This window comes from Peromyscus maniculatus, chromosome 5, assembly GCF_049852395.1.
Source record: "Peromyscus maniculatus bairdii isolate BWxNUB_F1_BW_parent chromosome 5, HU_Pman_BW_mat_3.1, whole genome shotgun sequence".
Lineage (NCBI taxonomy): Eukaryota > Metazoa > Chordata > Mammalia > Rodentia > Cricetidae > Peromyscus > Peromyscus maniculatus.
In genome coordinates, this window is record NC_134856.1 from 47,740,787 (window position 1) to 47,765,715 (window position 24,929).

The window sequence follows — 24,929 nt, forward strand, 5'->3', positions numbered from 1 at the left end:
AAGAGCAGTCAGTGCTCTTAACCTCTGAGCACCTCTCCAGCCCCATTTTTTTTTTTTAACAGGGTTTCTCTGTGTAGCTTTGGAGTCTATCCTAGAACTCACTCTGTAGACCAGGCTGGTCTCAAACTCACAGAGATCCGCCTGCCTCTGCCTCCCGGGTGCTGGGATTAAAGGCATGTGCCACCACTGCCCAGCTTCCTGCTTAGTTTTAAAATGTCAACTCAGCATAATCTTGGATCTCCTGGGAAGAGAGAAGCTCAGCTAAAGAATTGCCTTGATCATACTAGCCCATGGACATGTCTATGAGAAATTGTTTTGATTAAGGATTGATGTGAGAAGGCGCAATCCAATGTGGGTACCATCTCTAGGCAGGTGGCTCTGGGCTATATAAGAAAGGAGGCTGAGGAAGCCCCAGAATGGACCAACAGGCGGTATTCCTCCATACTCTGTTTGTGTGTGGTGTATACTCATGTGTATTTTATGTGGGTATGCTTGCCTGTGTGCATGCACAGAAGCACATGGAGGGTGTTAGGTGTATCGCCATCACTCTCTACCATATCCCTCTGAGGCAGGGGTCTCTTTCTAAACCTGAAGCTGGAGCTAAGCTGTTTGCCATAAGCCCTAGAGACCACCCCCGCTTCGATGGCACTGGAGTTAGAGGCTAGAGTCGTGGTCACCCAGCTTTTGGCTGGAACCTGAACTCAGGCCCTCATGCCTGCACAGCAAGTGCTCTTACCCACTGAGCCATCTCTACGACCCCACTCCATTCTTTTTAAGTGCAGCACATATAGTTTAATCTCTGTATGTTAGTTGGTTGATTCAGCCTAACTGATAGACAATTAGGTGGATTATGGTTTTTCTGCCTCTCACAAACAGTGTGGCATCCAATGTTCTTCCCCCAGTATTATGCATGTGTGCAAGACTGTTTGCTAGGCTAAGTCTCCAGTTGTGGAATAGCGGGGACACAGAGCATGCCCATTTATCACTTGATATGTCCGGTTGCCCTCAGAGGTGTCTAGCCAGTTTATGTCCCCTCTCCAGTTAATACACGAGGTTGTCTGGTTCCTCCACACCCTGACAACTCAGGTGCTGTTCAACATATTTGCAATTACAGATTGTGTCTTCATTGGACCTGTCTAGGACTGTGCTAATTGTGATCTCTGGGTGCCTTTCTCTCCGTGGTTTCTAACTAGGCTTGTCACTAGCAGGTCAGATGAGAACTTATTCACCCAGTGCAGTGGCAGCACTCGCAGCCAGCCTGAGGTCAGTTTTGCCTCTTGAGAGATCTCACACAGTCACTTGCAATTTATTATCTAACACTGCAAAACATTCCAGTGCAATATTGCCCAAATCATTGAGATACAGCTTGGGGATGTTGAAAAAGGATTCCCAGTGAACCAACCCATTTCCTATCCCCATGTTCTCATCTCTTAAACCGGTATCTTTCTTTTGGGGAATTACGTTGTGAGGGGTGTTGAGAAAGCATTGCACGTTGTAAGGCACCTCTCATTTGACTGTATTTGAGGCCTCATTTCCAAAGCAGGGATGGTTTGGACTTATTTTCTCTGGAGAGGTTACATGTTTTGTAATTTCTTAAGAGTTGACAGCTGTGTGTTCTGTTTGGTGAGAGTGATGTGTGACTGGAACTCAGAGGTATGTAATTAAAATGGTGTGGATGTTAAGTGTGATCATGCAAGGAGTTATGCAGGGTGCTAGGGAGTTACAGAATCAACAGAGTGGGTTGTCCCTGCCTCTTGGCATTGAATTCATCACTAGGATGACTGTGTATCCCAGAATTCCCTTTGCAGCCTCAGAAAAAGTGGGTTTCAGTGTCTCAGTCAATGTCATGTCATTATAATTTCATTTACAGTAGTCAGATCTGTTTGGAAAGTGTGGTCCTTGTAGATTTAGGAGGATGTAAGGGAAACTCAGATCCTTAAAACCACCAGTTTGATTTTTTTTTCCTGGTTTTCCGAGACAGGGTTTCTTTGTGTAGTTTTGCGCCTTTTCCTGGAACTCACTCTGTAGTCCAGGCCGGACTCGAACAGTTTGATTTTTGTTGTTGTTGTTGTTTTTGTTAACCCACGGCCTTGCACATGCTAGGCAAGCAGTCTACTGCAGAGCAACATCCCTAGCCCAAGCTAGTGGTTTATTCACACAAAAACTACATGGGCTGGGGAGATAGCTTAGTGGATTAAAGTAGTTGACAAGAAAGGATGATGCCCTGAGTTTGGATTCTTAGAACCCATATAAAGCTGGAAGTCCTGAGCATCTGTAATCCCAGTACTTCTATGGTAAGATGGGAGGCAGAAACAGGGGAACACCCCTACCCCCGCCCCGGAAGCTCCTTGGCCAGCTAGCAGCTAGTCTGGTGTACACAGTGGTGATCAGTAGAGACTCTGCCTCTGAACAGACCTGTGGCTATCCTCTGAACTGTACATGCTGTATTATGTGTGTGCTCAGTCACCCACCCACATTCAAACCAAACAATAACTCCAACTCTCAGTTATCCCCAAATCTAACTTCACTTGAAAGATATAGGCCTATCTTCCTATTCTACACATGATGAGGGCCTTTTGGGGGCATATTCTCTGACTTGTTGCTTGGTTCCTAAAGACTGCGTGAGTGGTCCATTCTTGATCTGTGTGGGCATACGTTGGGTGGTGGCCACCATTTCTGTTTTCTTTTAATGGCATACAGTTGCAAGTAATGTTTGTCTCCAGTGTTTCACAATTATAAATTAATAATAACAGCCCATTAGAAATTACTGGTGTCGTAAGTCCCAACTCCTTTGGGCATCTTAATAAAAATGATAATTAAAACCATAATTTACAGTAAATGGGGACACTGCCCAAGTACATCCACAATATAAGAGAAATTAAAAATCTCCAACCAGAAAGAATATTCCTGGCACTGTGGAAGAAACTGCCTTGTTCTTTCAGCCCATGTCCATGGCACCTTGTCAGGGCTTGTTGAGTATGGCTTCCTACCCTGGAGTCTTTTGTGCCTGTGGAATCTGTAGGCAGCTCTGTGTTTCTCTGTATGGCCACCTGCTCTGCGCATAGGCCCTTCCCTCCCTGTGTGTTTTCTGTTCATGCAAACACGTAGCTCGGCTCACCCACACTGCTGGAGAAACTCTAGTACCTCCCAGATGCTCACTCAAGCCTAGATTTGCACAGTTGCCATGCTGCGTACTTGTTTTCCAAGTGTTTTTCCAATTTACGAATTTAGCCACTCAGCATAAGAGGGGTCTTTGTCCCCATGGGCTGATCACAGTGCTTCCCTGTCTGTACCTTCTCCATCATCTTCATGGCCACCGGAGGGGCTTTAATTAGATAAAACAACAGCAGTAATAATAACTCACAGTGTTGCACTCTGTCCAGAGATTTCCTCTACACTCTCCTGTCCATTGTTTTGCGTGGTTCGGTCTCCATTCTTTTCTCAACATTGTTCCTGTGAGGCCCCTCAGCAGTCCCTGTCTTTCCCCATTCCTAGCGCCTTTTTGTGTGTCTGTTTCTTCCCTAGCTCCTTCAGTTCTGATGCAGTTCTTGACCCAGGGTTTCTGCTGCCACACGATGACACATTTCTATGCATGTAGATGCATGTCAGGGCCCTGATTTATCAGTCTGAGTGTGCCTGCCTTAGCAAAGCTGAGTACCCCTGGGTTTCCCTATCCATAGCCGGGGTACTGATCTCTTGCTTGGCAGGGTAGGACTTGGCATGGCTTAGATAAAATCTCAAGCAGGTCAACACGAAATATTCTTTAAGATTTTGAGGTGAGGGAACGTAAGTTTTCTTGTTGTTCTGATCAAATACCTGTCAGGAAGCGACTTAGGGAATAAAGAGCTTAGTTTGTCTTATAGCAAGAGTATGAGTGGCTGGTCACATTGTATACAGAGTCAGGGGGCAGAGAGAGGTCAATGCTCACACACAGCTTACTTCTCTTTGTTTTTCCTTTCTAGGGCTCTTGCCCATGGAGTAATACCACCCATTGTGGGTCTGGTTGACACACATCAGTTACTCAGTCTAGAAACTCTCTCACAGATATGTCAGAGGTTTGTTTCCTCGGTGATTTTAGACCCTGTCAACTTGACAATCAACATTAGCCTTCACAGAGGGTGATTTATAGTGTCTGTGCCTGTATTCCTGGCTCGCAGGAGGCTGACATAGGAGGACCATGAGTTAGGGGCCAGCCTTGGCTGGGTCACAAGAACTTAGCTGATAGCAACAACAAAAGATCTGGATGAACCATCCGTCTGGGCATACGGTTCTGGTAGTGACCTGGTGGGAAGTGCCAACAGCAACGGATGGCAGTTCACTGTGGCCGACCTGAGATGCCAATCTTCACCTGTTTGGCATTGGCTCCTCAGTCAATTGCCTGTCATCAATGCCATCGGGGCCCCAGAACTCTCATCTAGGCGCCTTCCAGAAATGCCCAACCCTGCAGCTAATTCAATTAGGAAGAAAAGATGGAGTAACGTGGGAGGCAGTGAGAGAGAAAGGGGGAAATACTGGGGGCGGGGAGGGGGGAATGGGAGGATGGAAAGGGTGGACGAAGACCTCGAGGCAAATAGAACTGTTTGAGCACTTGATTTGTTCTATAAGCCATTCTATAACTTCTATCCCAGAAAATAAAAACTAGTGTAAGGTAAGGGGGCATTTAATTTTGGGGGGTACATTTTCCATCTTGGGTATTTGTATTTAAAACTTAAAACCTGGAACCATGAGGTATTAAACCCCCATGGACACTTAGCTCTTGTGACTGGATCTCCTATTGCAGATGCTAGGAAACCTTGCTGCCCATTGTTTAAAAATGCCTTCTGTTATTTATTCTCTTCATATTATTAGCGTTAAATATTCTCTTGCACCCACTGGCTATCTCCTCGTGGTTAAGCTGCTGCAATTTAAACATTGTCATGAAGTTAATTTTTTATAAGATGAATCAGGTTATTAAATTTAGTAAACCATTGCCTTCATTATTTTGCACCAACTTTGGCACCATGCAGGATTGGCTTAGCACTACTACATTTAGCTAATTAAGCTGGCCATCAGCCGCAGTGTTACGAGCGTGAGGGAATGCTGTCCTCATGGGCTTTGCCCAGGACGTAGCAGTAGGTAATGTTATTAAACTTTTTTTTTAATTTATAAAACTCCATACTCTGGAGATGTGGTTTGCTATAAACGTGTTATTGTCCTTGCTGTTAAACCATCATCTTTTGAAATATCTCCCGCTTTGTTTTTGCTCCAAAGGCGGTTGTAAAGGATTAGAAAATGGACTTGTCGGCTGTAGCTTTGTCAAGTCGACTAGCGGTATGTACAGCTCTGTTTAGATAAAGGAAGATGTAAGGTCCAGAGAATAACTCTATGAGCCACAGAGACAGATGGCTTAGCCACAGTTCCAGTCAGGACGTATCTGAGGGAGGAAGGTACACGCTTGCCTCAGCAGCCTGTTGCTGCCATCATTCCAGATGCCCAGCTTTTGGTAATGCAGGCTCCTATGCAGCAGGTCATTTTGTCACGTGAGATAGCCTGACTCAGTAGGTTTGTTTGGGAAAATAAAAGGTGATGGAAAAGGCTATGTTTTCTCCCTGTAGATTTTTAAGTAGTGTAACTCTAAACTGTTGTGAGTAGTATTCCTATAGGATTTTTAATATTTAGTCTTTATTAAAAATCCAGTTACAGGTTCATCAGGGTTGTGATTCAAAACAAGGTGGATTATTTCAAAACTGCACAGCATTGTGGCCCATTAGCAGTCTGTATAAACCATCCCCTCTTCAGTGAATCCTTCTGGGAAGCAGAGGTGACTAGGCATGGAGACAGTTGTTTACTGCCTGGCCTTGCATCATGCCGATCTCATTTCCATCCACAAATGATACAGTTGTTTTAGTGTGGCACACACCTGTAATCCCAACACTCAGGAGGTGGAGCCAGGAGAATTGAAGTTTGAGGCCAGCCTGGGCTACATAGTGAGTTTCAAGCCATCCTAGGATACATAGCAAGATCTTGTCTCAAACAAAACAAAATGGTTCCCAAGGAATGGCTTGAACTGTACTTGCCATCTTCCCTAATTTATATTTTAATATCATTTAATTGAAATATGATCAAAATATTTCTGGTCATTGCATTGGCATGAAAATTTAGGAGGGATTGAGGTTTTGCCATTTTCTCCAAGATCTTGTGGGCACATCAGATCCTAGGGTGACAGATGAAGGTGTTATTGGCACCTTGGTACTGGCTTCATGTGGGTTGCTGTATTTCATCTACAAGAGCTTCTAAGATGTGGCATTTTGGAGGCTGGTGGGATGGCTCAGTGGGTAGAAGTGGTTGGTTGTAAAAATCTGAGTTCAGCTTCAGAACTGAAGTTTCATCCCTGGAGCCCACAGTGGAAGTAGAGAACTGACTCTGAAATCTATTTTCTGATGTCCACATACATGCATGCTTGCCCCCCCCCCCATCTATGCAGCAATAATACATAGAATGAAACTGTTGGGAGATATTATTTTAAGGTATGTTACTTTGTTTCTGTTGCATTTGTTTAGCTCTGTGAAGCTGTGTTACTGTGCCTGTCTAAAACACCTGATGGTCTAATAAAGAACTGAACAGCCAATAGCAAGGCAGGAGAAAGGATGGGTGGGGCTGGCAGGCAGAGATAATATATAGAAGGAGAAATCTGGGAGGAGAAAAAAAGGAAGTAGCCAAAGAAGGAGGTTGACATCAGAGGCGAGCCACCCAGCTACATAGCAAGCCATGGTGTAAGAGTAAGATTTATGGAAGTGAGAGAATTGGAAAAGCCTAGAGGCAAAAGACAGACTGGTTAATTTTAAGTTAAGAAAAGCCAGCAAGAAACAAGCCAAGCTAAGGCTGGGTGTTTATAATTAAGAATAAGCCTCCATTTGTGATTTATTTGGGAACTGGGTGGTGGGCCCCCCAAAAGAGTAAAAAACCCCAACAAGATTAAACATTCTTTGATGTCTACATACATGCATGCACACATACACATATCCATGAAATAATAATTAGAATAAGACATGTAAACAATATTTTTAAAGAGCAAACTATTAATTTGAATTCACTGTAACTTAAAAAAAATCTGATATTGGGATGGTATTGTGTTCCCAAAAATATTGTGTACCCTAATAAACTTATCTGGGGTCAGAGAACAGAAAAGCCATTAGATACTTAGGATAGGCAGTGGTAGCACACGCCCTTAATCCTAGCATTCCAGAGGCAGAAATCCATGTGTTCAAGGATAAGCTAAGCATGGTGACTCTTGCCTTTAATCCCAGAAAGTGAGCCTTTAATCCCAGGGAGTGGGGCAGAAAACAGAAAGATATATAAGGTGTGAGGACCAGAAACTAGAAGCATTTGGCTGGTTAAGTTTTTAGGTTTTTGAGCAGCACAGTTTAGCTAAGAGTCATTTGGATATGAGGACACAGAGGCTTCCAGTCTGAGGAAACAAGATCAGCTGAGAAGTTGGCCAGGTGAGGTTAGCTGTGCTTATTCTGTCTGTCTGACCTTCCAGTGTTCACCCCAATAACTGGCCTCAGGTTTGATTTTATTAATAAGACTCTTTAAGATTCATGCTACATTGGGACTGGAGAGATGGTTTCAGTGGTTAAGAGGGCTTTTTGCTCTTTCAGAGGACTGTGGTTCAGTTCCCAGAAATCATATTGGGTGGCTTCAAACCACAGGTAACTCCAGATTCATTGGATCTGATGCCCACTGTGTGCACCACACACATGCACACATGTACATGCACATACATATTAACAAAACATGTCTATAAAATGTGTATCATTGCTGTTTAGAGCAATGTCTAGGCATTCAACTCTTGAGCTAGATTGACTCTTCCTCTCTCTTTTTGCATTTATCTATCCCCTTGTTTTTTTTTTTTTAGATGATTTTGACATGTGGATTCAATTTCTTTAAATATATATTCTTTTAATTTTCCAGTTTACCCTCATGACATTTTTTTCAGTGATGTTTTCATAGAAGTTTTCCTTTTGAAACTTAATAATGTATCAACCTAGAGTAGTTGAACATTTCATAAATCTTTTTAGGGTTTGTGGGACCCACAGTCCTTTTAATAATTTTTGTTGTTGTTGTTGTTTTTCGAGACAGGGTTTCCCTGTGTAGATTTGTGTCTTTCCTGGAACTCACTTGGTAGCCCAGGCTGGCCTCGAATTCACAGAAATCCGCCTGGCTCTGCCTCCCAAGTGATGGGATTAAAGGCGTGCGCCACCACTGCCCACCATAATTTTTTTAATATTTTAAAATTTAGGAAAATACACAAAATCTGAACATGCATATGTATGTGACTGGATGGGTTTGGAGATGAAACTACTATTGCAGTTTACAGAGATTTTGTTTATTTATATTTTAAAGATGTATTTATTTTTATTTTATGTATATGAGCATCTTGCCTGAATGTATGTATGTGTACCACATGTGTGCCTAGTGCCCATGGAGACCAGCAGAGAGCATCAGGTCCCTTGAAACTGGAGTTAAAGATGGTTGTGAGCTGCCATGTGGGTGCTAGACACTGAACCTGGGTCCCTGCAAGGTCAGCCAGTGCTCTTAACCCCTGGGCCATCTCTCTAGACCCCATTTATGTACTTTTACATTATGTTTATGTGTATGCGAGTGTGGATTTGTGCACTTGAGTACAGTTGCTCATAGAAGACAGAAGAGGACATAAGATTCCCTGGGCCTCGAGTTACAAATGTCTGAGACTCCTGATGTGGGTGCTGGGAACTGAACTCCTTTGGGAGAGCAGCTGGTGCTCTCAGCTGCCCTCTCTAGCTCCCCTTTCCTGGAAACCCTAACCATAGTGAGTCCAGCTACTATTTCTGATGCCATCCCCAGTGATCTCTTGTGCATTTGCTTCTGGTTTTGTCTTTTTCGGCCTTTGGTAACATCTTGTCCTCTTGTGTGTCTTACTATTTTAGGTTCTCGTTCCAGAGATTTTACACGAGGATGGGAAGTAATTGGAGGGATAATTGAGGCCCTGGATGGCAGCTTCTTCCTCTCTAGAGTATATCGTTATCCTTTGCTTTTCCATTAGATAGGGACAAGCCACTTCAATCCATTCAGAAACTGAAGTATCTGAGGTTGAGCTTCCTGAGAGGCTGGCCTGTCTCTGGTTCTCCTGGAAGGCAGTAGCTCTGGTGTGTGTGTACTACCACCCTTCCTCATGGACCCTGGGTTTACATTTTTATCTTTCTCTACCTGTAAGGATACCACAAGCTTGGCCTGTGTATTGCCTCTCATCTACTGTTGTAGAATTAGAATAGGACTTGAGTGGCACCCCATATTCCTGCTATGTGCTGCCCCACTTTCCCAAACCTTGGCCTCAAGAATTCTCAGTTGTACCATACTTCTCTGATAATTTCAGAGAAGAATGTGTGCTTGCATATCTGTGTGTATGTATGTGTGCGCACTATATATACACATATATGTATATGTGTATCTATATATGTCTCTATCTACCTCTCTACCTACCTACCTACCTACCTATCTATCTATCTATCTATCTGTATATATTTGATACACTCTGCAGATTTTCTAGTTGTTCTTGCCAGGAAGGTAAGAGGGAGGGCCTAGGACATGTAGACATCTATAAGTGCTGGATTTGTAAGTTCTGGAAACACTGACTCCTTACAGAGCAGAGCATGCGGGCTTCTCTTTAAGCAAAGGGTCTAGTCAGTCATGGTTGGTAGTGAAGCTACTGGCTATGGCCTGAGGTCTTCTTGGACTGGGTCTTCACCTTTGAAATTTCTATATTTGTTGGGCCAGCTTTCTCACTTCTTGCTGTTGACCTGCTGTGTCAACAGGGCTCTGCTGTGTGTGGTTTTTAACCTATGGGTTATGACCCCTGGGAGGCAGATCAAATGACCCTTTCACAGGGTCACCAAAGACCATCAGAAAACACAGATTGTGGTGATATATTATGTACCCTAATAAACTTTACCTGAAGGTCAGAGGACAGAACAAGCCACTAGATTAAACATAGAGGCCAGGCAGTGGTGGCACACACCTTTAATTCCTTGCGAATCATATACCTTTAATCCCAGCACTTGGGATCTCATGCCTTTGCTTGGGAAGTCACATGCCTTTAATCCCAGCACTGAGAAGGAAATGATATGGTGGGCAGAGAAAGGTATATAAGCCGTGAGGAGACGGGAACTAAGGCTTTTTGGCAGGAGTGTCCCTTTCGGCTAGAGGCCTGTCGGCTGAGGCTCTTTCAGGCTGAGGAGTTGGTGAGGTAAGAGGTGGTAGCTGTGGCTTGCTCTGCTTCTCTGATCTTTCAGCTTTCACCCAAATATCTGGCTCCGGGTATTTTTATTAAAAGACTGATTTGATTCGAGTTACAACAGATATTTACATTATGATTTATAACAGTAGCAAAATTACAGTTATGAAGTAGTAATGAAAACAATTTTATGTTGGGGTCACCTCATCATGAAGAACTGGATTAAAGGGTCACAGCAATAGGAAGATTTAGGACCACTGGTCTAGAGTAAGACATTTGATCTGTATGTCACTAAAGCCACTACCATTCCACTGCACAGTTTCACCCACCCAACATTATCTCCTGACCTGTCCTCTGTCCCTGTCCCCTGGAGCACAGAACCATCTCTGGTTAAGAACCACTCTGTTCTGCCAGTTCATCCACTGATGGCCCTTCAAGCCTCACTTGTTGGCATTAGCATTGTTTCTAACGTGGACTTTTACTTTTAACCACAGGGTTCGAAACCGCCAAGTCCTTTGCCCTCCATGGTGCGCACGTGATCTTGGCCTGTAGGAACATGAGCAGAGCCAGTGAGGCAGTGTCTCGCATTCTGGAAGAATGGGTAAGTGCCCGGCTGCTTTGTGTTTTAATTGTCCAATGTGTACACCAGGCTGAGTGCACAGAGGTTTCAGCACAGTGCGTAAAGTTTATTGCTTTTGGAATACTGTTTTTGTTTTTAAAGTCATCTTCACATTGTTTACTTTATGAAGAAAAGGACGAGTGAGACAGTTATTACCCATGTATTTGTTTATAGTTCACTGTCGGTGTCGTTGGCTTTATTACTTGGAGATTTGAGATTGTTTACTTATTTAAATCTTTTATTAAGAGAAATAAAAATAGCCAATGCCCATGAATGCAGTTGGGATGTGTGTGTGCTCATACGACATTGTTTTTCTACTTCTGCAGTTATTTACTTATGTATTTCACTTTTCACAGTTTCATAGATGTGTGTTATGCACGTTAGTCATTTTCATTGTCCATTACCCTCTCTAATCCCTCCTCCTCCTCCTTCTGCTGAAACCTTTCTTCCCTATGGGTCCCTCTTTGCCTTCATGAAGTTAGGAGATAAGCTGTGCAAACAGCAGGGAAATGACACAGAAGGGCCTGCCCATAGAATTCAAGGGCTGTCCGAGAGTCACAAGGAAGAAAGGTGATAACATCTGGATGAGTCTTCTGTTCCTGCAGAATGAGAAGGGAAAAATAAAAAGTAAAAGTCCTCCCTGGTCCTTGAAAGGTAAACATCCTTAACTATTTCTTGGGCACTCTTCCAGAAAAAGGTTTCAGATATAAGCAAACATGTGCACACGCTGTTCTGTGCTTTGATTGTCTCACTTAATACACCACAAGATCTTTCTGTGGGGTGTCTAAATAGACTTGGGTTAGGGCTTTGCTCACTGGGGTACAGTTCCTGATAAAAGCAGCTCAGGAGGAGAGAACGTTTGTTTTGGCCCGGATTTCAGCCTAGAGCTGACTGGCGTCTTTGCTTTTAGACTGATGAGGAGAAAAGCCATCATGGTAGAAGGGCATGGTGAGGAAGAAAGTGTGCCAGAAAGAGGAGGAGAAAGAGGGAGAAAGGGCGGGAAGAAGGAAGTGATGTGACCAGGGGAGAAGGGATTGATTGATTGATTGGGGTTTAAGTGTATCTCTCTAGGACACCTCATGCCTTAGTGATCTGTTTTCTTCAACTAGGCTCCCCTTCCTAATTCCCAGCACCTTCCAACAGTCCATCAGATTCTGCATCAATCAATGGACCTATCCATCCATGAAGTCAGAATCTTTGACTAGATCAGTCAAGTCCCCCATAGCTGCACAAATATGAACTCTGCTGCATTATGGGACAAGCCTTCAATACATGAGCTTTTTGGAGGAACATTGCAGCTCCAAACCATGCATGTCCATTCCCTTTCATGGTTACATATGATTTCAGTGTGTGCTTATGCGTTAAGTTAACCATATGGGGTGCCTGAGGTTGTTAGCATTCTCTGCTATTCCAGGTGATTCAGTGTCACTCTGTCTCCCGCATCAGATGGTCTCACAATTTTATGTGAAACTAGGTCTACTGTGTGTGAACTGTTTTCAGTAGTTAAGTCCATGAGCTTACCCATGGGGCTGAATCTTAGCTGCAAGCTCCCGATTCCCTGGGCTACATATGCAGTTAAAATTTTGATGGCCTAGTAGTTGCTGCATTGTCCATTGCTATTGATGATGTAGAAAAGTTCAAAGGGTGGCTCAGGGATGGTCAGGCTTCTCAGATTTTGTTTGTTTGAGTGAATGCTGTGTTTCAAATTGGAATAGTACAATTCCAGTGACTTCAGTGAGTCTGCAGTTAGCATATGTACAAGGATATTAATGTTGAAGCTGGTCTCAGAAGGGAACACCAAAATGAAATTGCTTTTCATCTTTAAATTGATATTTTTCTTAGAATACATGGGAGCAGACTAGTCTGTTCTATTTTGATATCTTATATTTGTCTATCCCCGATTTCCATCTGTCCATCTATTTATTTATCATCTATTTATATCTCTCACCTATCATCTATATCATCTCTCTCTCTCTCTCTCTCTCTCTCTCTCTCTCTCTCTCTCTCTCTCTCTCTCATCTGTCTGTCTATCTGTTTGTCTATCTGTCATCTAACTCTCTTTGATCTGTCAGTTATCTGTATGTCTCTCCATTTAGCTTTCAGCAATCTCTGTCTCTCTCTGTCTCTGTCTGTCTGTCTGTCTCTCTTTCTTTTCAGGCAGGGTCTCATTGTGCAGCTCAGGGTAGTTTTGAACTCATAGTAGTCATCCTACCTCTGTCTCTTGAGTTCTGGAATTATAGGCATGAGCCACCACACTTGTCTTGATTCCATTACTGTTTGATACATAGAGGCAGAAATTTCTGGATCTACCCTAATGAGCTATAGGCCCTTGGGCAAGTCTCTTAATATATCCTGCATATCCCTCATGAAGAAGGTTTAATGAGATGATCTCAGAGACCCAGCATTTACTCTCTCTTCCTTCCATGTTAGGTCATAACTCTGACCCTATGAGGCAGCTTCAGAATTGTCACTGTGTAGGTTCACCAAACAGTTCTGTGATGTGGAGTAGCAATCCTAGAGGAATGATTACCCCAAAACATTCAAGTTAAGGACCTGGGAACAAGAACCACAAGTGAAAACAAATGTCTTCCATGCAGTTTCAAACACTGAAATTGCATCATGGAGGGTTTGCACTATAGAAACTCAACCCTTTTGTCCTACCTCACTGGTGTACTTATTCTCTGTGTATTCTCACTCTCCCAAGATGGTGATTACAGAAGCCCAGATTTAGCACATAAAACCATGGTTACCATTTCCTGTCACTGCCTTGTCCCTGCAATGTAGAGACCTAATACTGGTCACCTTCCTTATGTTTCCACTCCACACATTCCCCACATGCTTATCCTTGACCTTGCTGGTCTGGTTTTCTTCAGGCCCCTCCTTCTTTCACATCTCTACACAGGGCTCTCATCTGGCATTTGAGTAAGGATTGTCAAGGTCAATTTGATCCACTGCAGGTTTTCAGTCTTTGAGCCAGCTTGAGTGTTCATACTTTACCTTGGATGGACCATATCTCTGTCTCGCTGGGGAGGTACTGAGACATATTGCCACCCTGTGGGAGGCTCTCAGAGTGGTCCAGGGTTTTTTGTTGCAGCAAGAGCTCATTCAAAAGTCCCTGGGCATTTTTGGCTCCAGATTGACTTTCAAATGCCAAGGCTCTGTGGGCATCTTCAGCTCAGTTCTGGAGATGGAAATGGTTTCTTTATTCACTCAGCTTGTTTCTCCCAACCTGGGATTTCTCTTCCAAGTTCCACTGTACCTTCCAGGATCACAATGTTCCCAGTGCTTCATGTCTATGTTGGCCAGTGGAATGATTTTCTCGGTTCACAGTGTTGGAGCAGCTGATAGCCCTCATTCATAGAATTCCTGTCATATCGTATGTGCAGGCATGGCCCGTTACAACAAAACAACCTAGTCTTCTTCATTTCACAGAGGAGTCCAGGAATAGCTCTGCCAGAGGAGTATAGTGCCCAGAGCCACATAGCTCATGACCTCAGAGACAGGGCTTTGTTTATGCCATCTGCCTTGAAGATGAGCTTTTCTGCGGGTCACATCCTTAGCTGGCAGTCTTTGCTTTACATCCTTTGGTGACGCCCAAGTGTTTTATTTCAAGACCCAGTCATATTTAGAGAAAGCAACTCCTTGACATGGACATAGCCACACCTCTCCTTCTCTCTCTCCTCCCCCACTGCTTCTCCTCCTCCTTTTCATCTATCTCCTCCTCATCCTGTGATAGGGTCTCAATCTGTAACATGTTCTGGCTGGGTATTCACTATGTAGTCCTGGCTGGCCTTGAACTTATGACATTCCCGTTTTAGTTCCTCAAGTAGTGAGATTACTGGTGTGCACCACTAGATCCAGCACCGGTTCTTTTCAGTGCCCAGAGCTGATCTGATATTGAATTTCTCATGACAACCCAAACATCTCTGCACATATCCAGATGCTTTCTAGGAATAGGGTGACCCATTCCTGGCTAATTATCACTGTCATACAACTATCCTGTAGAGCTGGAGAGTGATTGAGAGTGTGTATTGCTCTTGTAGGGGGACCTGAGTTTGGGTCTCAGCACCCACGTTGGACAACTCACAGTTGCCTATAACTATAGCTTCAGGGAATCCAGTGCCCTCCTTTGGTGTCTGTGGGCACCTGCACTTACACACACAACTCATTCAGGTACACATTCATGCATAATAATAAAAAATAAAAATAAAATGTATGTTGGCAAAGATTAGGAACAGCTACACACTATGACTTTGGGAAAGTGTCTGAACTTCTGGAAATTTCAGCTTCTTTATCTGCATTTTAATGCAGATTATAGTGTGTTTCAAGACATAGGTGGTTTGTAGTAAACACAGTGGCTATGTGTAAGTAAATTATTAACAGATGGTGGAACAAGATTCAGTGCTCAACTAAATGCCAGCTGCCTTGATTAGTAATAGTGATGAAGAGAATAATTCCTTAGGTACACATGGAGAGCACAGTGAAGCTTGCTTTTCTTACCCTCAATGAGTGGTTGAGAGGTAGGCTATAAGGAGGATGTTCACCAACACAATTTAAGTGGAATCACAGTGAATTGTTTTCCTGACTTTTTATGTCTGGACTCCTACATTTTAATAGATGTGCATTTAGTTGGTTGATCAGTATTTTTTAGTGCACTTCATATTAGCTCTCAACTGTCATTTGAAAAGCTGTCTTAATTATTTATGTGATTGCTTTTCTTTTTGTGTTTATAAAGAACTGCCCTTTGCATATATCCAGGAAAGGTGATTAAGGGCTCAGTCACCAGGAACGGCAAGCAATGGTTATGGAGAAAGGAGGGAGATGAGAGATTAAAAAAAAAAAAAGCAAAAGATTTATTAGTGATGGTGATGGAATGTGTATGTGGCAGAGGGAACACATGCTGGGTTGATTGTAGCCACCTGATTTGATGTCGCAGTGTTCAATTACCCCAGTTGTTGATGGTGTTGGTTAAGTCTGTTTATCTCCCTGGAGTGAAGGCTCGTGGACAGCGCTGATGGTCCTGTGTGTATCCTGACAGTTTCATTGATAGGCATTGGAAATAGGGGCTTTCACATATGGAGAACTTGGTGCCAGACATTATGCTGGGCATGTGCCCCTGACACGTGGCTTATAGTTTTCTTTTTTGAAAAGAAAACCTGTGTAGTCTCACCTGTGTAGTCCTAGCTGTCCTAGGACTCAAGATGTAGACCAGGCTCATCTGGTAGATGTGCCTGTCTCTGCCTTTTGAGTGCTGGGATTAAAGGAGTACACCACCATACCAATCATGACTGAGCTTTCAGTACTACCGACACCTTGTTTTCATGGTGTGGCATAAGGGTGGGTGATGGTGTTGAGTGCTCAATCCCAGTTCTCAGAAGTCCGCTAGAAGTCCAGCAGCTTTCTGGCTACCACAGAGCCACTCAAGGACTTTATGAGCTGATGGAGCCTTGATGCTTATGGGAATTTTCTCTTTTTCCTTTTGATACTAAAAGCTTACAGTCTGCAGTTTGTCTCTCCAGATAGAACGTGTTAGGTGTGATGTCTTCTCATGCAAATCAAGCACTTAGTGAGTGCATGTGTGTGTGTGTGTGTGTGTGTGTGTGTGTGTGTGTGTGTGTGTCATGGGAGGGGTTGTTATGTGCTGGGTGGCTGACATAGAAGCTTTCTGCCTAAGTTAGGGGCTTGCCTTGGAATAGATGATTGTTATCTAAGGCAGCCCAAGGTATAAGGCTCATCCCTGTTGTCTTGAATGTCACTAGCTAAACAAAAACAAGCTATTAATATCAGGTTCCTAGGAAAAGTTCATCCTAAATCAGCCTCTAGATTTTCTCATTTGTTTGCCTTAAAAGTTGTTTTTCTGCTCAGTATTGGATTTCCGTAAATAAAATATGATATAAACAATCGGTGAGCCAGCAACAGCTATGTAAACTTCCTGTTGGAGCCAGTAAGTGTAGCACTCACAGCAAAAGGCAAGGGTGAAATTCTGAAGTTTCACCCCAGAACATTTTCAGATGTCATTTACTGTCATCCTGTGTATTGAGGTGTGTGTGCCGGGGGGCAATGTACTTAGTATTGACAATGAAACACATATACCTTGTGATTAGGCCATCTGACAGCTAAGGCATTGGGGGCTGGGGGAACGGTTATATAATTCCACACAGCCGGGGCATGAGTAGGGAATCTGAATTTGAAACTTCCATCTCCCTGATTCCCAGCCAGTCTTTACCTAATTTAAAATTCTTGGTGTGTGTTGTTCCTAAACAGTAGCCTGGATTTTCTTTTTTAACCTCCATATGTGCCTGTGTGTGTCTGTGTTTTTTTTTTTTTTTTTTTTTTTTTTTTTTTTTTTTTTTGTGTGTGTTTTGTATTAGTGCGGGTGCATTCATGCCATAGTGCATGCATAGAGGTCAGAAGACAATCGTGAGTACTGAACCTTGCCTTCTGTTTGTTTGGGAAAGGATGTCTTGTTTGTCACTGTGTGAGCCAGGGTAGCTGGCTTGGGAGCTTCTGTCTCTACTTCGTGGTGGAATGCTGAAACTACAGGTGTCCATGCCTTGTTGTGGGTTCTGAGTATCCCAACTCACTGAGTCATCTCTGATTTTCTCATAGGGAAGAATGACTTTGAATTCCTGATCCCTTGGCTTTGACCTCTTAGGAACTTAGATTGTGGACTTGCATCATCACATTGATTTTTTTTTTTTTTTTTTTTTTTTTTTTTGCTTTTCAAGACAGGGTTTCTCTGTATCTTTGGAGCCTGTCCTGGAACTCATTCTGTAGACCAGGCTGGCCTCAAACTCAAAGAGATCCACCTGGCTCTGCCTCCTGAGTGCTGGGATTAAAGGCGTGTGCCACCACCACCCAGCTATCACATTCAATTTTTGTGGTACTAGGATTGAACCTAGGTCTTCATACATGCTAGGCACGTCCTCTGTCCGCTGAGACACACAGAGTCTTGACCAGGCTCTTTAAAGGGCTCAGCCCAATACTGTATTCACAGAGATTCATCTGTATGTGAATGAATGTTTTATGATGGGAAACAGAATGTGTTGGTAACACAAGGTACCTGTGGTTACCTAGGAAGGAACTTCTCTACCTCCTTGTAATTTGATGTCATTGATAACTGGGTCAAAGGAATCTTCATCTTCCCTTCCGTCCCCTCCCTTCCTTGTTAAGTGCTATGTAGTGTATTTACTGTTCTGCTTAAGTTGCCCATTTGACCTTTCTTGTCACAGGCCCAGGAAAGATTCTTTATCAGTTAATAAATTATTCATCCCCTCGTAGACATAATTGGTTGCTAAAATATTCTGAGTTTTTTCTGTCTTCAGAATAGCTGAAAATTGTGCCTGGTCCTTATCCTCCAACTTTTCCATCTCATTTCTCATTCTGAAAATTTTGCATTGACTTACTCTTAACTGTATCCACTGTTCTTTGATCACCATTTCTGTGTCTTCGTTTTTTTCTTCCTGGCCATCTCTGGCAGTCTTGAACTGAATCTTTTCAAACTTTATATCCATTATAACCTTTCTATAACAAGGGCTGAGGTTCACTGCAGAATGTAAGAGTGCAATGAGCAAGCACAGGTGGCTCGCTCCAAACCATCACCCCCAATTGTGTGCAGCCCAAAGAAGATCCATCCTCTCAATAATGCGGGTTCCCCTGGGTTCTTATTAAGTAATTTTGACAGAGTTTGAAGAGATGGATTTCATCTTCAGATGGTATCTAGCCAGTGGCTGCAAGGCCAGCTTCTGGCCACTCAGCTTTTAGCCTATGTTATTTAAGAGGGAAAAATATACTTGAGACTGTTTTTCATGTTTATTATGGGGCACTCAGAGTCCCTCAGATGCAGTGTGTATTAGATTAAATAGAAGAGAAATAGTCATTGTGCTGATAAAACCATCCAGGCAAGGACAAATAGAGATCAGCAGGGCTGGAGGTAGTCTCTCAGGCTGGGCAGCACCTGGGGCAGAAGGTCAAGGGTAACCCTAGAGACCTGTTTAAAACAGAACTAATTTTAATCCACACAGAGGTAGGTAGCCTTTAGGTGGGAGGTCCTCGCTTTGGAGTCCTAGAGAACTGGGATCAAATCCTGACACAAACGATTGCCCACTGGTGCCCCGTCTTATTTCCTGTAGAATGGCATAAGTGACAATTTCAGGGTCACCACAAGGACAGAGTGTAGCCACACAGGGCTCTTCTGCATAGAGCCTAGCATGTTGCGATCCAGAAAGTAGTGCACACCCTTGTCCCACACAGAGCCCTAAACTAGACAGATGCATTCGTGCGTCTTGAAAAAGTGTCCTAGTTCGGGCTCCTCTTCTAAAAATGTCATAGGCTGCTGGCTTAAGGAATCTATTTCCAAACGCTGCAGAGGCTGGAAATCTGACCACAGTTTGGTTAGGTTCTTGGTGAGGATTATCTTCCTGTTTTATAGCTCACTATGCCTTTTCATGTTAAAGAGCAGAGAAACAGAAGAAGGGAGGGAGGGAGAGAGGAAGAGAGAGAGAGACACTAAGCTTTCATTCTATAGGATCCCTTGGTCTTCCCAGCAGTGTCAGTCAATACTGAAATGAGCTGAGTTAAAGAGTGGAGCCTCTTCCAGCCCTAGGACGTAGAAACGTGAGTGTCCTTGCTACACCCTTGCCTGAGTTGAAGATGGCTGGCCTGGCATAGGCCGGGGTTAGTGCTGAAGAGAAGCGAAGCTGGCAGAGCCCACCCTGTATTCACAGGAGATTCATGAGAGCTAGTATCTGTCCCTGTCAATTGGAGGATGTATATATATGTAACTAAGTTTTGAAAACTATAGAAGGAAGGCTTACAGGTGTGTTATAGTGGCGGCAAGGCCCATGCACCAGTCCTCCCTTCAAGAATGGAGTCTGGTTCTTCTTCACCAGTGTGAACCGTACCTGGTGATGTGTCTCAGTGTGTTCCATGTGCTGACACATCTCAGTGAGTTCCATGTGGTGGTGCTGATGGAGAGTGACTCTCCAGAAAGCTGAAAGGACCGAAAAGGCATCCAGCTTCTTCTTTACACACTGTCTTGTGTCGCTGTGTTTGCACCACCATGTTGTGAGGACACTCAAGCAACCCTGAGAAGACTGCTGCTACAACAGTAGTTTGAACCATCTCAGAACCCTCTGGCCCAGCTCAGCTTTCTGCTGTCCCGCTGCTACCATGGTCCAGCAGAATCACATGGTGTGTTCTCCTTTCACAACCATCCAGTGGGTAGGATGTTTCCCAACTTATGACCTGCTAGATTTGACTAGATGAAAAATGTGTACAGTTTTCAGCCCTATGCTTTTGGGAAAACAGTAGTAACTAACACAGGCGCCATGGCTTCCAGGGGAGAAGGAGCCATCACTGAGAGAGACTGAACCCTGAGACTCAGTGAACCACTCAAAGTACAGGGCATTGAAGTTGGCATTGGCTTCCCAGGTGCCTTACACATTACAGCATCCCAGGTTAGGGACCTCCTACATTGCTCTGAACTCCTTTCCTGATGAATAAACACAGTCATCCCATCCTGCTTCTGCATTAATTAATTAGAAGGACCTTCCTTACAGTGAAAACAGCATCTTCTTGGACCACCAGACGGAGGTCTGTTCTCCTTCCACAGGGCTCTATTGGCTACGTTCTCATCACCCAACAAATACATGCATCTCTCAAATTCCCTAAATAATAAATCCAGAGTTATTGAAGCTATCAGGTTACTGAGAGTTGGCGGTGAGACTGCCCCCTCTCTTTTCTTTGCAACCCTTGTCCCTATTTTATTATTGAAGCTGCGGATGCTCATGGTAAGGCTAGGCAGCTGGGGAACCTCAGCCCCTGAATCTTGCAGCAGGCAGCAGCTGTGGGAGCTCAGGCCTGCTTTGCCTTCCCTGGAGTTAATGAATCAGCATGCGCCAAGGGCACAGTCTGCCTTTAACTGATGGAGGAACACCACATTTATTTACTCAACAATTCTGAGATTTCCAATTGTTCCGACTACAAGGCAGTCTGCCTGCAAACCGGGTTAGGCCGGGAGAAACTTCAATGCCTCTTTGTAATGGCTTTGTTGTTGTTTATTGAGAGGGACTAATTAACTTTGATTATTGCACTAATATTATGGCACTTTGACAACCCTTCAGATTTATGACTCTGGGAAAATAAACAAATGAAATGCAGGTGCTGGAGCAGAAAGACTCAGTCATTACTGAACTTTAATTACTTGGAATGTGTAGCCAGGAGAGAATTAGTTGATGAATTACAGGATGCTTAAAACCTACCCCAAACTGAAAGCAAGGAGAAGACAAAAATGGTGGGGAGGAGACTGGAAAGGTGCTGTGTTCAAGGTGGGAAAGACAGGGCGCATCTGTGCTCCTCTCTGTGGCATCTCATTGACTAGTCTTCTTGGAGGTTTCCAGTGCTATAGAAACTCACAAAGTGCTTGTCAAGGCGGAATCAGCATCACCCAAGAACATGCTAGACATGCAGATTCTTGGGACCTGCCCAGAACCACCAGTTCAGAGTTTCTGGAGGTGGGGTTCCAGGGAAATCTAGATACATGCAAAAGTTCAGATACATTGCCATCAGATTGTCTGCTCTTTGTTTTTGCTAAGAGGTAGGTACACAATTTTGTCTTTGCTTACTTACCAAAGTCATATATTGTCCTAACCCAGATCCTGAGCCATTCCAGAGATTTTCAGGCTCTATGACAATCACCTTCACCTGATGTTCCCATATCACTGGCCCTTGGTCAACCCTGCTTTTCAAATGAAAACCATAATAATGAGAATGGTAGCCAACATGAGAGCATAGTCACTGTGCTGAGCACTTCAAGGACTTTAGCTCAGCATATGTTAACAATGATCCTGTCCGCATATTAATCTTATGAAATCTGTTTTCCTGAAAAGATTCTAAAGCACAGAGGTGTTCAGGACCATATGCAAGCTCACATAGCACAGATGCCACAGGCACAAGGTGCTTTCAGGGAAACACTCCTGTCTCTCCAGTTCTTGTGCCTCATTCTCTGTGTGCCACATAATACCTAGGCACAGGAGGGACTTACCAAATACTCCTGTAATGAGCCAGAGGGCAGCAAAGGTTGGCAACTGGGTTGTGGGCACTGAAACCCAGAAGGCAGAATCCTGTCCCTGTTGCTTGGTTACCTTTTGAAAGCTGACCAGCACAAGGTGTATATAGCCAGATGTTTCTAAAGTTTTGAGCTACGTGAATTGATTATCTTATTGATGTTACTGGGGTCTCCAATTCTTCAGCTGTCTTCTAGCTTGTTCAAGAAAGGGTAGTTATTTGTGGAACACCATGTTACAGTATTTATTCCTGTTCCTTGGACATCACTAATCCTCTTTGGGGGGATTCTCAGTAGCCAGTTCCCCTACTCATGCTGGACTTGGGAGGGCTGACTGTGATGGAGAGTGGACTCAAACAAACTTGATCTGGAAGGACAGGAAAGAGAACCTTTATGTAGAAATGTTGACTACAAAAGCAGAATCCAAGAACAGAGGGGATGAGTTAAAGGCTAGCCAGGCATGGTGGGACACACTTGTAATCCTGGCATCTGGGAGGCTAAGGCAAGAGAATTGCCACAGTTTGAGGACAGTCAGCGTTGGTTCCATGGGGAGGTTAAGGCTAGCAGATAGATTCTGGAGGCTTGTGGTCTTCACATGAGTGTGTATAAGCAGGGAGAGGAGGACTTGAACGTTTATTTGGTTCTTTGCCATTGATGGGATTAATTGCATCAGTAATTGTTTTAAAATGCCTAAGATATTGTTAGAGTTAAGAAGGCAAACATAAAAACTCTCTGGTTTCTTGTTGCTTATGTCAGAAGAAACAGCTTGAATCGGCTTTGCCTATAAATTCCTCTTTCCTTTTGGTTAATAAGTGATCGCAGTGACAAATCGTGGAATTTGTCAAGATTATATGTATGTACCTGTGTGTGTATACAGACAGAGGAAGAGAGAGGAAGAAAAAAGAACAGAAGACAGCTGGCAACACAGAGGTGGGACAGACAGACAAAGACAGGGAGACACAGTGAAGCTGGAAACTTCCCCAGTGGTATCTTAAGGAGTGTTCTTTTGGACCAGCCTGGGCAGGGTGAGGGAGCCTGATCATTGTTTCCTATGTCCCTTGGTCATTTCTTGCTTAGAAGGGAAGAAATTAGAATTGTTGAGCTATGATTTGTTTTAATCAGAAAGAAATTGTCTAACATAAATCTCTTCGTGAGTGCTGGAAAAGCCCTAAAGCGTCTGGGGGGCAAATATCAATACTTTGCAAAGGAGGAATGATTGTTCCAATTCGTGGCTTAATTGACTTTAAGCCTTAATGAAAGTCAGGCCAGGGCAGGCAGCAGACACTGCAGCCGGGATCAGCAGTGAGGTCTGAGCCAGGAAGGGAGGAATTTAGGGTGGTTCTCATCCTTTGCTGCTGATGCCGTTTTTCTAATTAACTGGGGCCACCTAATACCAGATAATACTCCTTTTTCTTCCTCTGAAGAGAGCACAGTTTTCCTGCCTATCTAGCATAGTAATTTATTTTAAATTATAGTTTTTCCCCCCATTGGAAGCATTCGTTTGTGTTGGATTATCATTTCCCCAAGTGAAATTTCACTGATACTGTATAATTAAATATAGATTTTTAAAAAGCACAATATATACTTTAAATTTGTAAGTGGACAAGCTGGGGTATATAAAGACTTTATTTAGGAAGAATAAATGGCTCCCAGGGTCAGCCCAGTGGTTGTTGGAAAGGATTCATATAGCATCCATAGGTTCCCCTGGGAGGGCTGCAGTGCCTTGCTGACTTCATCAGTCTAAAAGGGTTGGACTCTAAAGTGCATTGTGCATGTCTAAGCAACAGACCAACCTCCAGGCTGCCTCCCTCTCAGTCCTGTTTGTACTATGTGAGAGCCAGGTGACCTTCACTTCCCTTTGCTTCAGTTTTCTCAGCCCTATGACATGGGTGTGCTGATAGTACCCAAATCCCAAGGTTGTGAAGATCATCTCCAGCGTTGCTCACCAGGAACTAAGAATGTTACTGGAGTACTTAGAGTGGTACCCAAGTACCAAGTGTGTACTATCCAAGTGCCAGCAGAGATAAGAAACAAAACCAAACCAGCGGGGCTGGGGAGATGCCTTACAAACGTGAGGACTCAAGGTCAATCCCAGAACTCATATTACAAAAAGACCGAGTATATTGTTGCACACTTGTAATCCCAGCTCTGGGGAAATGGACACAGGCAGATCCCTGGGTCTCCATGGCCAGCCAGTTTCACCTACTGGTGAAAGTTCCAGGCCACTGAGAGACCCTGTCTCAAAAAGGATGTGGATAGTGTCTAAGGAGTATTAGCCAAGGTTCTATTCTTATCTCTTCTTGCACAAGTGTGTGCAAATGTGTGCATACTACACAGGCAAACAAAATATAGGAGAGAAAAAAAACCTCGCTTGTAGCATCTGTATGGAATGACCCCACCACCTTCCTGTCCAGTTCATGCCTGGCCACTCAGCCATTCTGCTCCTTGTTGAAGCTGTTATCAGAACCACTGTATCGCTCAGCCTTCCCTCCTCACTACAGTCTGCTTCCTCAGCCTGGAGGGATCTTAGCCAACTTGTCCACCCACCATGTGTCCTGTGAGTCTCCACTCATGCCATCTCTGCTCCAGAGCCTCCCCAGGATTCTCTGGCTGTGATGCTGTCCTTTCTCCCAAAGGTACCTGTCAGCCCACTCCTCTGAGTCAGGTACTGTGCAAACAAGCACTATTGGAGGAAGCAAAGCCTCCTGCCTCCAGGGAACTTACAGACTGGGTTTTGGTTTCATTTAGTTAACTTTTAATTAGCTTACCCCAACTTTAAATAGTAAGGAGTTTCATTGTGTCATTTCCATGCAGGTATAGAATATACTTTGTTACACTCATCTCCTCTGCTTCCCTTCCCCCACACTTTTCTATTCATATTCCTCAACATCCCTCTCTCACCCTCACATCCCCTTTAGCATTTGGTTGTTAAATTATGCATTGATTGATTGCAGCATTGATCACATTGTGTATTGATCGTTTGTCGGATGGGC

General features: G+C 43.8%; 1 protein-coding gene across 1 annotated transcript in view; it reads left to right on the forward strand.

Moving 5' to 3' along the window:
- Positions 1–24,929, forward strand: part of Wwox (WW domain containing oxidoreductase) — a 943,002-nt gene that overhangs the window by 47,793 nt on the left and 870,280 nt on the right. The window contains exon 5 of the mRNA XM_042277748.2: positions 10,747–10,853. Within this exon, the coding sequence (XP_042133682.1) occupies positions 10,747–10,853 (107 nt within the window). The remainder of the gene's footprint in view (positions 1–10,746; positions 10,854–24,929) is intronic.